General features: G+C 46.2%; 1 protein-coding gene across 7 annotated transcripts in view; it reads left to right on the forward strand.

Annotated features, from left to right (window-relative positions):
- LOC112253225 (ephrin type-B receptor 3-like) overlaps positions 1-13,175 on the forward strand; it is a 115,651-nt gene that overhangs the window by 96,613 nt on the left and 5,863 nt on the right. For all 7 annotated transcript variants that reach the window (XM_042322883.1, XM_042322886.1, XM_042322884.1 and 4 more), the window contains exons 11-14: positions 763-1,010; positions 6,578-6,793; positions 8,652-8,801; positions 9,927-10,126. In XM_042322883.1, coding sequence (XP_042178817.1) covers positions 763-1,010; positions 6,578-6,793; positions 8,652-8,801; positions 9,927-10,126 — 814 coding nt within the window. The remainder of the gene's footprint in view (positions 1-762; positions 1,011-6,577; positions 6,794-8,651; positions 8,802-9,926; positions 10,127-13,175) is intronic.

Raw genomic sequence — 13,175 nt, forward strand, 5'->3', positions numbered from 1 at the left:
CTCTACCTCTACCCTCCTACCTCTACTTCTACCCTCCCACCTCTACCTCTATCCTCCAACCTCTACCTCTACCCTCCCACCTATACCTCTATTCCAACCTATACATCTACCCAAACATATACCTCTACCCTCCCTCCTATACCTCTACCCTTCTACCTCTACCCTCCTACCTCTACCCTCCCACCTCTACCTCTACCCTCTACCTCTACCCTCCTACCTCTACTTCTACCCTCCCACCTCTACCTCTATCCTCCAACCTCTACCTCTACCCTCCCACCTATACCTCTATTCCAACCTATACATCTACCCAAACATATACCTCTACCCTCCCACCTCCCCTCTACCCAAACGTATACCCCTACCCTCCCACCTCCCTCACTCTCTTATCAAGCCTTTCCCCCTACCCCAAACTACCCACGTCCACCCACTCTAAGCTTTTAGTTTTCCCTCAGCCATCCCTTTCCACCCATCCCCAAACATATACCTCCTCTCGCTTTCCCCCTCACTTTTCTCTGCTGCTCTAAGCTAGCCACCATCCCTTACCCTCCCCCTCCTCTCGTTCACCCTGCTGAGCCCCCCCCCCGACCCCCCCCCCCACCCACTCTCTATCTCCCGCTTCCTTTCCCTGGCTCCTTGTTTCTAACCAGTAAACTGTCCCTCTCCCCCACTCTCCTCCACTCTCCTCCACTCTTCCGATCCTTCCTCTCTCCCCCCCTCCATATCTCTCTCTCTTTCGCTGTCTCCCATTCCTCACTCTCACAGGAGAGTTTGGGGAGGTGTGTCGTGGGCGTCTGAAGCTGCCCGGACGACGGGAGATCATTGTGGCTATCAAGACACTCAAGGTGGGCTACACCGACAGGCAGAGGCGGGACTTCCTGAGCGAAGCGAGCATCATGGGACAGTTTGACCACCCGAACATAATCCGGTTGGAGGGCGTGGTCACCAAGAGCCGACCAGTCATGATCGTCACAGAGTTTATGGAGAACGGAGCGCTGGACTCTTTCTTAAGGGTAAGAGAGCATGTGGAATACACACACACACACACACACACGCATTAAAAATCTGCGCTCTGTAAAACTGCCCAGAGAACTGATGCTCTTGAACACACTTCATATATGTCTATTTGTAATCGTCACATCATCTGCACCACTACCCAGCAAAAGCACAAGAGCATATCTCCCCGATCTTCTCTATTAATGTCCTCGTATTCCACACCCTCTCCATCTCTTTGGGAAAAGGCCCTAACCCTCATCTGTTGCCAATATCAGACAAACGCGCCGCTCCTCTCGCTATCTCTGACATTTACAGAGGATACACTCAGCTTATGAATCACTGCCTCTCCCTTAAATTAAATACTGGTTGACACTGAGGAGGAGACAGAGAGAGATGGAGAGAGAAAGAGAGAGGGGGGATACACAGAAAGGAGAGAAAGGAGAGAGAGAGTGAGAGAGAGAGAGAGAAAGAGAGTGTTTAAGTGGAAACGGAAGGAGAAAGAAGCAAAGGGATAAATAGAGAGATAGTAAGAATAAGAAAGAGAGCAAGAGTTAGACAGAGAGACAGAGAGCAACCAAATAGAGTGGTGAGGAGAGACAGAGAGATTTATTACAGTTTTTTATTTATCAGGATCCCCATTAGTGGATGCCAATGGAGACAGCTAGTCTTACTGGGGTCTGATACCATGGAGACAGCTAGTCTTACTGGGGTCTGATACCATGGAGACAGCTAGTCTTACTGGGGTCTGATACCATGGGGTCTTACTGGGGTCTGATACCATGGAGACAGCTAGTCTTACTGGGGTCTGATACCATGGAGACAGCTAGTCTTACAGCTAGTCTTACTGGGGTCTGATACCATGGAGACAGCTAGTCTTACTGGGGTCTGAGACAGCTAGTCTTACTGGGGTCTGATACCATGGAGACAGCTAGTCTTACTGGGGTCTGATACCATGGAGACAGCTAGTCTTACTGGGGTCTGATAGACAGCTAGTCTTATGGGGTCTGATACCATGGAGACAGCTAGTCTTACTGGGGTCTGATACCATGGAGACAGCTAGTCTTACTGGGGTCTGATACCATGGAGACAGTCTTACTGTCTGATACCATGGAGACAGCTAGTCTTACTGGGGTCTGATACCATGGAGACAGCTAGTCTTACTGGGGTCTGGAGACAGCTACCATGGAGACAGCTAGTCTTACTGGGGACAGCTAGTCTTACTGATACCATGGAGACAGCTAGTCTTACTGGGGTCTGATACCATGGAGACAGCTAGTCTTACTGGGGTCTGATACCATGGGACAGCTCTTACTGGGGTCTGATACCATGGAGACAGCTAGTCTTACTGGGGTCTGATGCCATGGAGACAGCTAGTCTTACTGGGAAGACAGCTCTGATACCATGGAGACAGCTAGTCTTACTGGGGTCTGATACCATGGAGACAGCTAGTCTTACTGGGGTCTGATACCATGGAGACAGCTAGTCTTACTGGGGTCTGATACCATGGAGACAGCTAGTCTTACTGGGGTCCGAAAAATAATGAAAAGACATTACAGACAAAATACTTTACAATTTACATACATTTAAACACTACATGTTAATGTTTTTAAAACGTATCTATCAGTTCCACATACATGTCAGTACAAACACACAACAAGTAGATCACATGGGGGAGAGGTGCATTCTGCCATGAGTTGTTGCTTTATATTTGTTTTTTGAAACCAGGTTTGCTGTTCACTATATAAGATGTAAGGGAGTTCCATGCACTCATGGCTCTGTATAATACTGTACTTTTCTTTAAATTTGTTCTGGACCTGAGGACTGTGAAAAGACCCCTGGTGGCATGTCTGGTGTGTGTGTGTCAGTGCAGTGTGGAAGTTGACTATGCAACCATTTGGAATTTCCAACACAATAATGTTTCTCATGAAAACAAGAATTGACGCAGTCAGCCTTTCCTCAAATCTTAGCCAAGAGAGCCTGGCATGCATAGTATTAGTATCAGCCCTCTGATTACAATGAAGAGCAGAGCAAGATGTGCCGCTCTGTTCTGGGCTGCAGCTTAACTAGGTCTTTCATTGCAGCACTTGACCACATGACTGGACAATAATCAAGATAAGATAAAACTAGAGCCTGCAGGACTTGCTTTGTGAAGTGTGGTGTCAAAAAAGCAGAGCATCTCTTTATTATGGACAGACCTCTTCCCGTCTTTACAACTATTAAATCTATATGTTTTGACCATGACAGTTTACAATCTAAGGTAACACCAAGTAATTTAGTCTCCTCAACTTGTTCAACAGCCACCCCATTCATTACCAGGTGCGGCTGAGATCCAGGATCAATTTATACCAAAAATAACTCTTAGTTTTAGAAATGTTCAGGACCAATGTAGTACTGGACTCCCACCCAAAACAGACACTGTTTATTAAGGGCCTCAGTGATTTAGTTAGTTGTGGTTGCTGATGCGTATATGGTTGAATATGGTTGAATCATCAACACACATGGACACACATGCTTTGTTTAATGACAGTGGCAGGTCATTGGTAAAAATGCAAAAGATTAGAGGGCCTAAAGAGGTGCCCTGCGGTACACCACACTTTACAAGTTTGACATTACAGAGGCTTCCATTAAACCTCTTGAGTTCTATTAGATGGATGGCTACATTTTCTCAACAACAGGTTATGGTCAATAATATCAAAGGCTCCACTGAAATCTAACAGTACAGCTCCCACAATCATCTTATTATCAATTTCTTTCAACCAATCATCAGTCATTTGTATCAGTGCAGTACATGTTGAGTGACCTTCTCTTTAAGCTTGCTGCAAGTCTGTTGTTAACTTGTTTACAGAGAAATAGCATTGTATTTGGTGAAAAACATTTTTTCAGAACAGTTTGGTAAGAGCTGGCAACAAGTTGATAGGTCTGCTATTAAAACCAGTAAAGGCCACTTTATCACTCATGGGTAGGGGAATTACTTTGGCTTCCCTCCAGGCATGAGGACAAAGACTTTCCTCTAGACTCAGATTAAAGATATGACAGATAGGAGTGGCTATAGAGTCAGCTTCCATCCTTAGTAGCTTTCCATCTGTTGTCAATGCCAGGAGGTTTGTCTTTATTGAAGGATAACAATACTTTTACCACCTTTTACCATCTCTGTAAACCATACAGTTATTCAATTCCACATCAATCCATGGAGCCTTAACAGTTCTAACAGTCAGTTTCTTAACTAACAAGTGCATGATTATCAATAATTGGAAGAAGCTCTTTCATAAATGAATCAATTGCAACATGTAGATGATCCTTATTAATCCACATTATATCAACATATATTTTTTATATACATCATTCACATAAGAGTCACAGAAAAATCCTTTGTATGGTCACTTATACACTATTTTAGGACCAGCTGTTGGAAATTTCCTGGATATAGTCACTATATTGTGATCACTGAATCCAATGGGTGCGGATATAGCTTTAGAACAAAGGTCTACGGTATTATTAAAAATGTGATCGATACATGTGGATGATCTTGTTTCTGTAGCATTTGGAAACACCCTGGTGTACAGTAGATTGATTAATAACCCGAACCAGATTACAGGCACTGGTTATAGTGAGAAGCTTCCTCTTGAGTGGACAGATTGATGAAAACTAGTCAATATTCAGCCCCCCCCCAAAAAGTAGACCTATCACATACACTATCACGCACATATTATTTAGATACTGACTGTTCCCACTTGGTGGCCTATAGCAACACCCCAAAACAAAAGGCTTTAGATGTGCCAGGTGAACCTGCAACCACAACACTTGACATACATTATTCTCTAATCTATTATTCTCTGAATATATACAGCAACACCTCCCCCCACAAGCATTCCTGCCTCTTCTATAGATGTTATATCGTTGTATTGCTACTGCCGAATCATCAAATTAATTATCTAAGTGAGTCGCAGAACTGGCTAATATATGAATGTTATCTGATGTTAGCAAGTTATTGATTTCATGAACCTTATGTCTAAGGCTACATATATTAATAAGGGCTATTTCCTGTTTTCCTTGTCAGAGATAGAAATAATAAAAACAAAGTAAGAGAAAAAAATATACATAAAAATATATACATTCAGGAGTCCATTAATTAGTTGGTGTGTGTAAGTGTGTTTGTGCTGTGGGGTTGAAGCTACGAACCCATAGGCTTGGCTCTCTCAACCCTTCCAGGCTTTTGGGAGGAAGGGGGGACAATGAGCCTGTCATAGCGGATGTAAGCAATGTCCTCACACGCTCTGGCAACATTTATAGCAGGAATAAGTTCTTTCCTCTTCTGGCGCACAGCTTCAGGAAAGTCCTTGTTGAGGAAGATATACGTTTCTCTCAAGTCCTTGGCTCTTTCCAGAACATCTACCTTGTCCTTGAACCTCAGGAACTTGAAAACTATCGGCCTGGACCTGTCACCTGGGCCGGTGGTGGGTTTTCCAGTTCTGCGGTCGCGATCCAACTCATTCTTCCTGTGGTCCATCTTCAGTGTCTCCAAGACAATTTCCCTCACTTTGTCCTCAGACTCCATCTCAGTCTCATGTGGAGATTATGTAATTCTGTACACAACCATGTTGTTCCTCCTTGATCGTCCCTGGAGATAATCCAATTTCTCCGTCATTGTTATTACGGATCCACATTCATAGCTGATGTCCTCTCTCAATGACCTTCAGATTGCTGTCATCTTGCCGTTCTCCTGTTTGAACTCATCGAGCTGACCCTGGGAGAACAGCAAACTGTTCTTCAGGTCCTGGACCTTTCTGGTCAGGTCGTCCATTATTTTATTAGTTGACTCCAACAGCATTTGGACTCAACACTTGAAGCTATTTAATTGTTTGGGAAACAACTGGTTGTAGAATTATTTTTGTTTGTTTAAAAGAACCTTAACCTGTGATAGATATCACTATTCTCAACGTTACTCCCGCCAGCTTTGGTCTTTGTCATGGACATAGGTTACGTTGTTACTCCTCTCAGTTCCAGACAGGACACAGCAAAGATTAAAAACAACAACAACAAACAGCAGGGATCTAGACAACCACATCCGCGATCTCAGACACTGTGTCACGGACTGCGTTCAAGCCCTCAAGAAAGCCCTGCTAGCTTGGTAGGCAGCTAACTAGCAGCAAGGCTAGTTGCTATGCTAAACAGCTCCTCAGACCCGACCTTGGTCAGAAGAATCACTGGAAAGATAGTAAAGGAAAGTGAAAGGGGGATACCTAGTCAGTTGTACAATTGAATGCCTTCAACTGAAATGTGTCTTGCGCATTTAACCCAACCCTTCTGAATCAGTAGCGGTCCCAGCAACTGATGCCAACCCGTCACGGGATCTAAACTCAAAAGATAACTAGCTATTAACCAACAACTTTTCAATAGACTTTCAAAAATTTCAAAAAAACCCCAAACCAAGTACTTTCTCATTCCGTGTTCAACAGGCGGTAAATGTGTGTTTGTGTATATATATGTGAGAAGAATATGAGCATGTTAAATAATGATTGAATCTAGTATATATGTTTTTAATATGATATGCTGACCTTTTTATCTCTATCTCTGAATCTGCCAGCTCAATGACGGGCAGTTCACAGTGATCCAGCTGGTGGGCATGTTGCGTGGCATCGCCGCGGGCATGAAGTATCTTTCTGATATGAACTACGTTCACCGGGACCTGGCAGCTCGCAACATTCTGGTCAACAGCAACCTGGTGTGTAAGGTGTCCGACTTCGGCCTGTCGCGATTCCTTGAAGACGACGCCACGGACCCAACCTATACCAGCTCACTGGTGAGTATCGAGGACACTAAGGGAGTCTGCTGAGTGTCTAGGACAGTGAGGGGTCTTTGGGAGTGTCTAGGACACTAAGGGAGTCTGCTAAGTGTCTAGGACACTGAGGGAGTCTGGTGAGTGTCTAGGACACTGAGGGAGTCTGGTGAGTGTCTAGGACACTGGGGTAGACTACTGAGTGTCTAGGACACTGAGGGAGTCTGCTGAGTGTTTAGGACACTGAGGGAGTCTGCTAAGTGTCTAGGACACTAAGGGAGTCTGGTGAGTGTCTAGGACACTGAGGGAGTCTGCTAAGTGTCTAGGACGCTGAGGGAGTCTGGTGAGTGTCTAGGACACTGAGGGAGTCTGCTAAGTGTCTAGGACGCTGAGGGAGTCTGGTGAGTGTCTAGGACACTGAGGGAGTCTGCTAAGTGTCTAGGATGCTGAGGGAGTCTGGTGAGTGTCTAGGACACTGAGGGAGTCTGCTAAGTGTCTAGGATGCTGAGGGAGTCTGGTGAGTGTCTAGGACACTGAGGGAGTCTGCTAAGTGTCTAGGACACTGAGGGAGTCTGGTGAGTGTCTGGGACACTGAGGGAGGTTGGTGAGTGTCTAGAACACTGAGGGAGTCTGCTGAGGGAGTCTGGTGAATGTCTAGAACACTGAGGGAGTCTGCTTAGTGTCTAGGACACTGAGGGAGTCTGCTTAGTGTCTTGGACACTGGGGGAGGTTGGTGAGTGTCTAGGACACTGAGGGAGTCTGCTGAGTGTCTAGGACACTGAGGACTTTTGCTAAGTGTCTAGGACACTGAGGTAGTCTGGTGAGTGTCTGGGACACTGAGGGAGGTTGGTGAGTGTCTAGAACACTGAGGGAGTCTGATGAGGGAGTCTGGTGAGTGTCTAGAACACAGCGAGTCTGCTTAGTGTCTAGGACACTGAGGGAGTCTGCTTAGTGTCTTGGAAACTGAGGGAGTCTGGTGAGTGTCTAGGACACTGAGGGAGTCTGCTAAGTGTCTAGGACACTGAGGGATGTTGGTGAGTCTCTAGAACACTGAGGGAGTCTGGTGAGTGTCTAGGACACTGAGGAAGTTTGCTAAGTGTCTAGGACACTGAGGGAGGTTGGTGAGTGTCTAGAACACTGAGGGAGTATGGTGAGTGTCTATGACACTGAGGGAGGTTGGTGAGTGTCTAGGACACTGAGGGAGTCTGCTAAGTGTCTAGGACACTAAGGGAGTCTGGTGAGTGTCTAGGACACTGAGGGAGTCTGATGAGGGAGTCTGGTGAGTGTCTAGAACACAGTGTCTAGGACACTGAGGGAGTCTGCTTAGTGTCTTGGACACTGAGGGAGTCTGGTGAGTGTCTTGGACACTGAGAGATGTTGGTGAGTGTCTAGAACACTGAGGGAGTCTGGTGAGTGTCTAGGACACTGAGGGAGGTTGGTGAGTGTCTAGGACACTGAGGGAGTCTGGTGAGTGTCTAGGACACTGAGGGAGGTTGGTGAGTGTCTAGGACACTGAGGGAGTCTGGTGAGTGTCTAGGACACTGAGGGAGGTTGGTGAGTGTCTAGGACACTGAGGGAGTCTGGTGAGTGTCTAGGACACTGAGGGAGGTTGGTGAGTGTCTAGAACACTGAGGGAGTCTGGTGAGTGTCTAGGACACTGAGGTAGGTTGGCGAGTGTCTATAACACTGAGGGAGTCTTGTGAGTGTCTAGGACTGAGGGAGTCTTTTGGAGTGTGTATTGGCATCTATGTCAAGTCTTGAATGAGTGGTAATAAATTGTGTGTGTGTGTGACTCTGTGTGTGTGTGTGTGTGTGTGTGTGTGTGTGTGTGTGACTCCATCCCCAGTATTTCACGCTCACCTACTCATTCGCATATCCACAGGGAGGCAAGATTCCGATTCGCTGGACGGCTCCCGAGGCCATTGCCTACAGGAAGTTCACCTCGGCCAGTGATGTGTGGAGCTATGGCATCGTCATGTGGGAAGTGATGTCGTACGGAGAGCGGCCATATTGGGACATGAGCAACCAGGATGTGAGTGAAACTACTTTACTTCACGTTCCCACGATCCCAAAAAACACTGTAACAATCTCTGAATCCCCCATTCTCTGGTTCCTTGTCCTTTCATCATCCATTGTCTTTCTTCCATCTCTCCTGCCCCCCCCTTCCCCCTCCAACCATTCCTCCATCTCTCCTGCCCCTTCCCCCTCCCTCCCCCTCCAACCGTTCCTCCATCTGTCCTGTCCCCTACCCCTCCCATCTTTCCTCCATTTCTCCTGCCTCCTTCCCCCTCGCTCCCCTAACATCTTTCCTCCATCTCTCCTGCCCCCTTCTCATGCTCGCTCTTATTTTCCCCCTCTCTTCCTCCCCCCTTCCCCCTTCCCTTCCATCTTTCCTCCTTACGTTGTTCCCTTCTTGACTATAATCCCATCTCTCTTTCACTTCATACCTCCTATCCCTTCTCTTTCACTTCCTACCTCCTATCCCTTCTCTTTCACTTCCTACCTCCTATCCCTTCTCTTTCACTTCCTACCTCCTATCCCTTCTCTTTCTCTTCCTACCTCCTATCCCTTCTCTTTCTCTTCCTACCTCCTATCCCTTCTCTTTCACTTCCTACCTCCTATCCCTTCTCTTTCACTTCCTACCTCCTATCCCTTCTCTTTCACTTCCTACCTCCTATCCCTTCTCTTTCTTTCCTACCTCCTATCCCTTCTCTTTCACTTCCTACCTCCTATCCCTTCTCTTTCACTTCCTACCTCCTATCCCTTCTCTTTCACTTCTTCCTATCCCTTCTCTTTCACTTCCTACCTCCTATCCCTTCTCTTTCACTTCCTACCTCCTATCCCTTCTCTTTCACTTCCTACCTCCTATCCCTTCTCTTTCACTTCCTACCTCCTATCCCTTCTCTTTCACTTCCTACCTCCTATCCCTTCTCTTTCACTTCCTACCTCCTATCCCTTCTCTTTCACTTCCTACCTCCTATCCCTTCTCTTTCTCTTCCTACCTCATATCCCTTCTCTGCCCAGTGATCACCCTATCCTTTGTATGCCTCTTCATTCAAACCCCTAATTCCCAAGAAAATATCTGACCCAGGTCTGATTCTAACCCACTCTCAACGCAGATCTCTCCTCTCTTCTCTTCTCCTATTCAACACTCCAGGTTATCAACGCAGTGGAGCAGGACTACCGGCTGCCCCCGCCCATGGACTGCCCAACGGCACTGCACCAGCTCATGCTTGACTGCTGGGTCAAGGAAAGAAACCTCCGGCCTAAATTCTCCCAGATCGTCGCAACGCTGGACAAGCTCATCCGCAATGCCGCCAGCCTCAAGGTGGTCACCAGCAGCACGCACTCTTCCGGGTAAGCCTATCAGCTATCACAATCAGTCTGCCACATCTCAGCCTAGTTAGCAGATACCTCAATCTGGTGCTAGTAGGGTTGCACAACTCCCCAAATCCACAGGTTTTCCAGAATACCTAGAACCTTGGAATATTCCATCCAGGATATCTAGAACCTTGGAATATTCCATCCAGGATATCTAGAACCTTGGAAAATTCCATCCAGGATATCTACAAATCCTGGGAATTCTGAGAAAGTTTTGGGACCCTATGTACTGGTTTGAAGTATGTAGCCTGTATTCCATCTTACTTCAATCATACCACAGGTCCACAGATGACGTAATCTCAATCGCACTCCAAACTGCCCTTTCCCACCTCAACAAAAGGAACACCTATGTGAGAATGCTGTTCATTGACTACATCTAAGCGTTCAACACCATAGTGCCCTCAAAGCTCATCACTAAGCTAAGGACCCTGGGACTAAACCCCTCCCTCTGAAACTGGATCCTGAACTACCTGACGGGCCTCCCCCAGTTGGTAAGGGTAGGCAACAACACATCTGCCACGCTGATCCTCAACACTGGGGCCCCTCAGGGATGCATACTTAGTCCCCTCCTGTACTCCCTGTTCACCCATGACTGCGTGGCCAAGCACGACTCCAACACCATCATTAAGTTAACTGATGACACAACAGTGGTAGGCCTGATCACCGACAACGATGAGACAGCCTATAGGGAGGAGGTCAGAGACCTGGTGGTAGGCCTGATCACCGACAACGATGAGACCGCCTATAGGGAGGAGGTCAGAGACCTGGCAGTGTGGTGTCAGGGCAACAACCTCTTACTCAATGTGATCAAGCCCAATGAGCTGATCGTGGACTACAGGAAAAGGAGGGCCGAACAGGCCTCATTCACATTGACAGAGCTGAAGTGGAGCGGGTCGAGAGATTCAAGTTCCTTGGTGTCCACATCACCAACAAATTATCATGGTCCAAACACACCAAGACAGTTGTGAAGAGGCCAACACTACACTTTTTTCCCCTCAGGAGACTGAAAAAAATGTGACACGGGTCCCCAGATCCTCAAAAAGTTCTACAGCTGCACCATTGAGATCAACCTCTCACTCAATGTGATCAAGACCAATGAGCTGATTGTGGACTACAGGAAAAGGAGGGCTGAACAGGCCTCATTCACATTGACAGAGCTGAAGTGGAGCGGGTCGAGAGTTTCAAGTTCCTTGGTGTCCACATCACCAACAAACTATCATGGTCCAAACACACCAAGACAGTTGTGAAGAGGCCAACACTATACTTTTTTCCCCTCGGGAGACTGAAAGAAATGTGACACGGGTCCCCAGATCCTCAAAAAGTTCTACAGCTGCACCATTGTCAAAGACTCAAAGACTCCAGTCATCCAAGTCCTGGACTGTTTTCTCTGGTTGCATCACCAACCGTTATGGCAACTGCTCGGCATCTGACCGTAAGGCGCCACAGAGGGTAGTGCGTACGGCCCAGTATATCACTGGGGCCAAGCTTCCAGTCTTCCAGGACCTATATACTAGGTGGTGTCAGAGGTTGGCCCCAAAAATTGTCAAAGACTCCAGTCATCCAAGTCCTGGACTGTTTTCTCTGCTACCGCACAACAAGCGGTACCGGAGCACCAAGTCTATGACTAAAAAGCTCCTTAACAGCTTCTACCCCCAAGCCATAAGACTGCTGAACAATTAATCAAATTAATCAAATTAATCAAACACGGACAATTTACATTGACAACCTCTGCCCTATGTTTTTACATTGATGCTACTCGCTGGTTATTATCTATGCTTAGTTACTTTACAAATTACCTCAACTAACCTGCACCCTCGCGCATTGACTCGGTACTGGACCCCTTGTATATAGCCTCGTTATTGTTATGTAATTATCTTGTTTCTTTTTGAGTTCATAATTTAAAAAAAAACTTTAGTTTGTTTAAAAAATATTTACATTTTTCTCTATTTCTTGAACTGCATTGTTGGTTAAGGACTTGCAAGTAAACATTTCACGGTAAAGTATAGAACTGTTTTATTCGGCGCATTTGACAAATCAAATTTTATTTGATTTCCCAATGCAAATGTTGAATCAACAGTAGCTCTTACAAGGAAGTTCTTCGACCGATGGCTTCACAATGTCTAGGTTTTTAGCCACATTCCTCTGTTGCGTTTGTGGAAAGAGTCCGGGGGGTGACCTACCTTTTTGTCCCTGCTTCAGGAGAGGAGGAGGAATGGGGGATCTGGAGCTGTAGTTATGGCCGGGAAGATTAAGTGAGGATAATTAGCTAGAGTAAGAGCAAGGCAAAAAAAAAAAGACGGGAACGCTTTTAATTAGCTGCTAACGAGATTTTAAACGGCCCAGCGGAGAGGTGTGCCCCCCACCCCCACCGAGCCTAACGAGGGAGGAATGAGTGAGAGATGAGCTGCCGTGACATCTGGCATGGCGTTAGTGGTATGTAGCGGTAGCCAGGCTACGTTTGATTGGTGAGTTGTTTCAGTACATACAGTACAGGTGTGTGTGTGTGTGTGTGTGTGTGTGTGTGTGTGTGTGTGTGTGTGTGTGTGTGTGTGTGTGTGTGTCAGTCAGTGCCGTTTAAGATTAGGGAGGACAATTTTTTTTTTTTTTTTTAAATGAGCATGGCCTTATTTCTATTATATTGGATCTCTGTTCATTCATACTCCATTCACTCAGCTCCATTTAACATCGATAGGTTTATGCTACTACATCCTTCTCACATCATTTCCCTGTACCCATCATTAGGTTGCTACAACCTATGAATGAAAGTTTACAACATAGGTAGGTCGAGAGAACATGTGTAGTGATCCAGATGACAGACAGTAGTACATTCTTGCCTGCATCTAGCTGATCTGGGGTGGAATCATTAGTCCAAACAGTTGCAACAAAAAACAAGACTTTGGACATCCCAGTTTCATTCCATTTGGTTCCGTTTAAGAAATGTTTTACAACAGAATTGACAATATGAATGATAGTCTCAGTCTGTATTAGATAGAACACCACCTGTGTGGAAAACAAACCTGTGGTT

The sequence above is a fragment of the Oncorhynchus tshawytscha genome, linkage group LG06 (genome assembly GCF_018296145.1).
Source record: "Oncorhynchus tshawytscha isolate Ot180627B linkage group LG06, Otsh_v2.0, whole genome shotgun sequence".
Classification (NCBI taxonomy): Eukaryota; Metazoa; Chordata; class Actinopteri; order Salmoniformes; family Salmonidae; genus Oncorhynchus; species Oncorhynchus tshawytscha.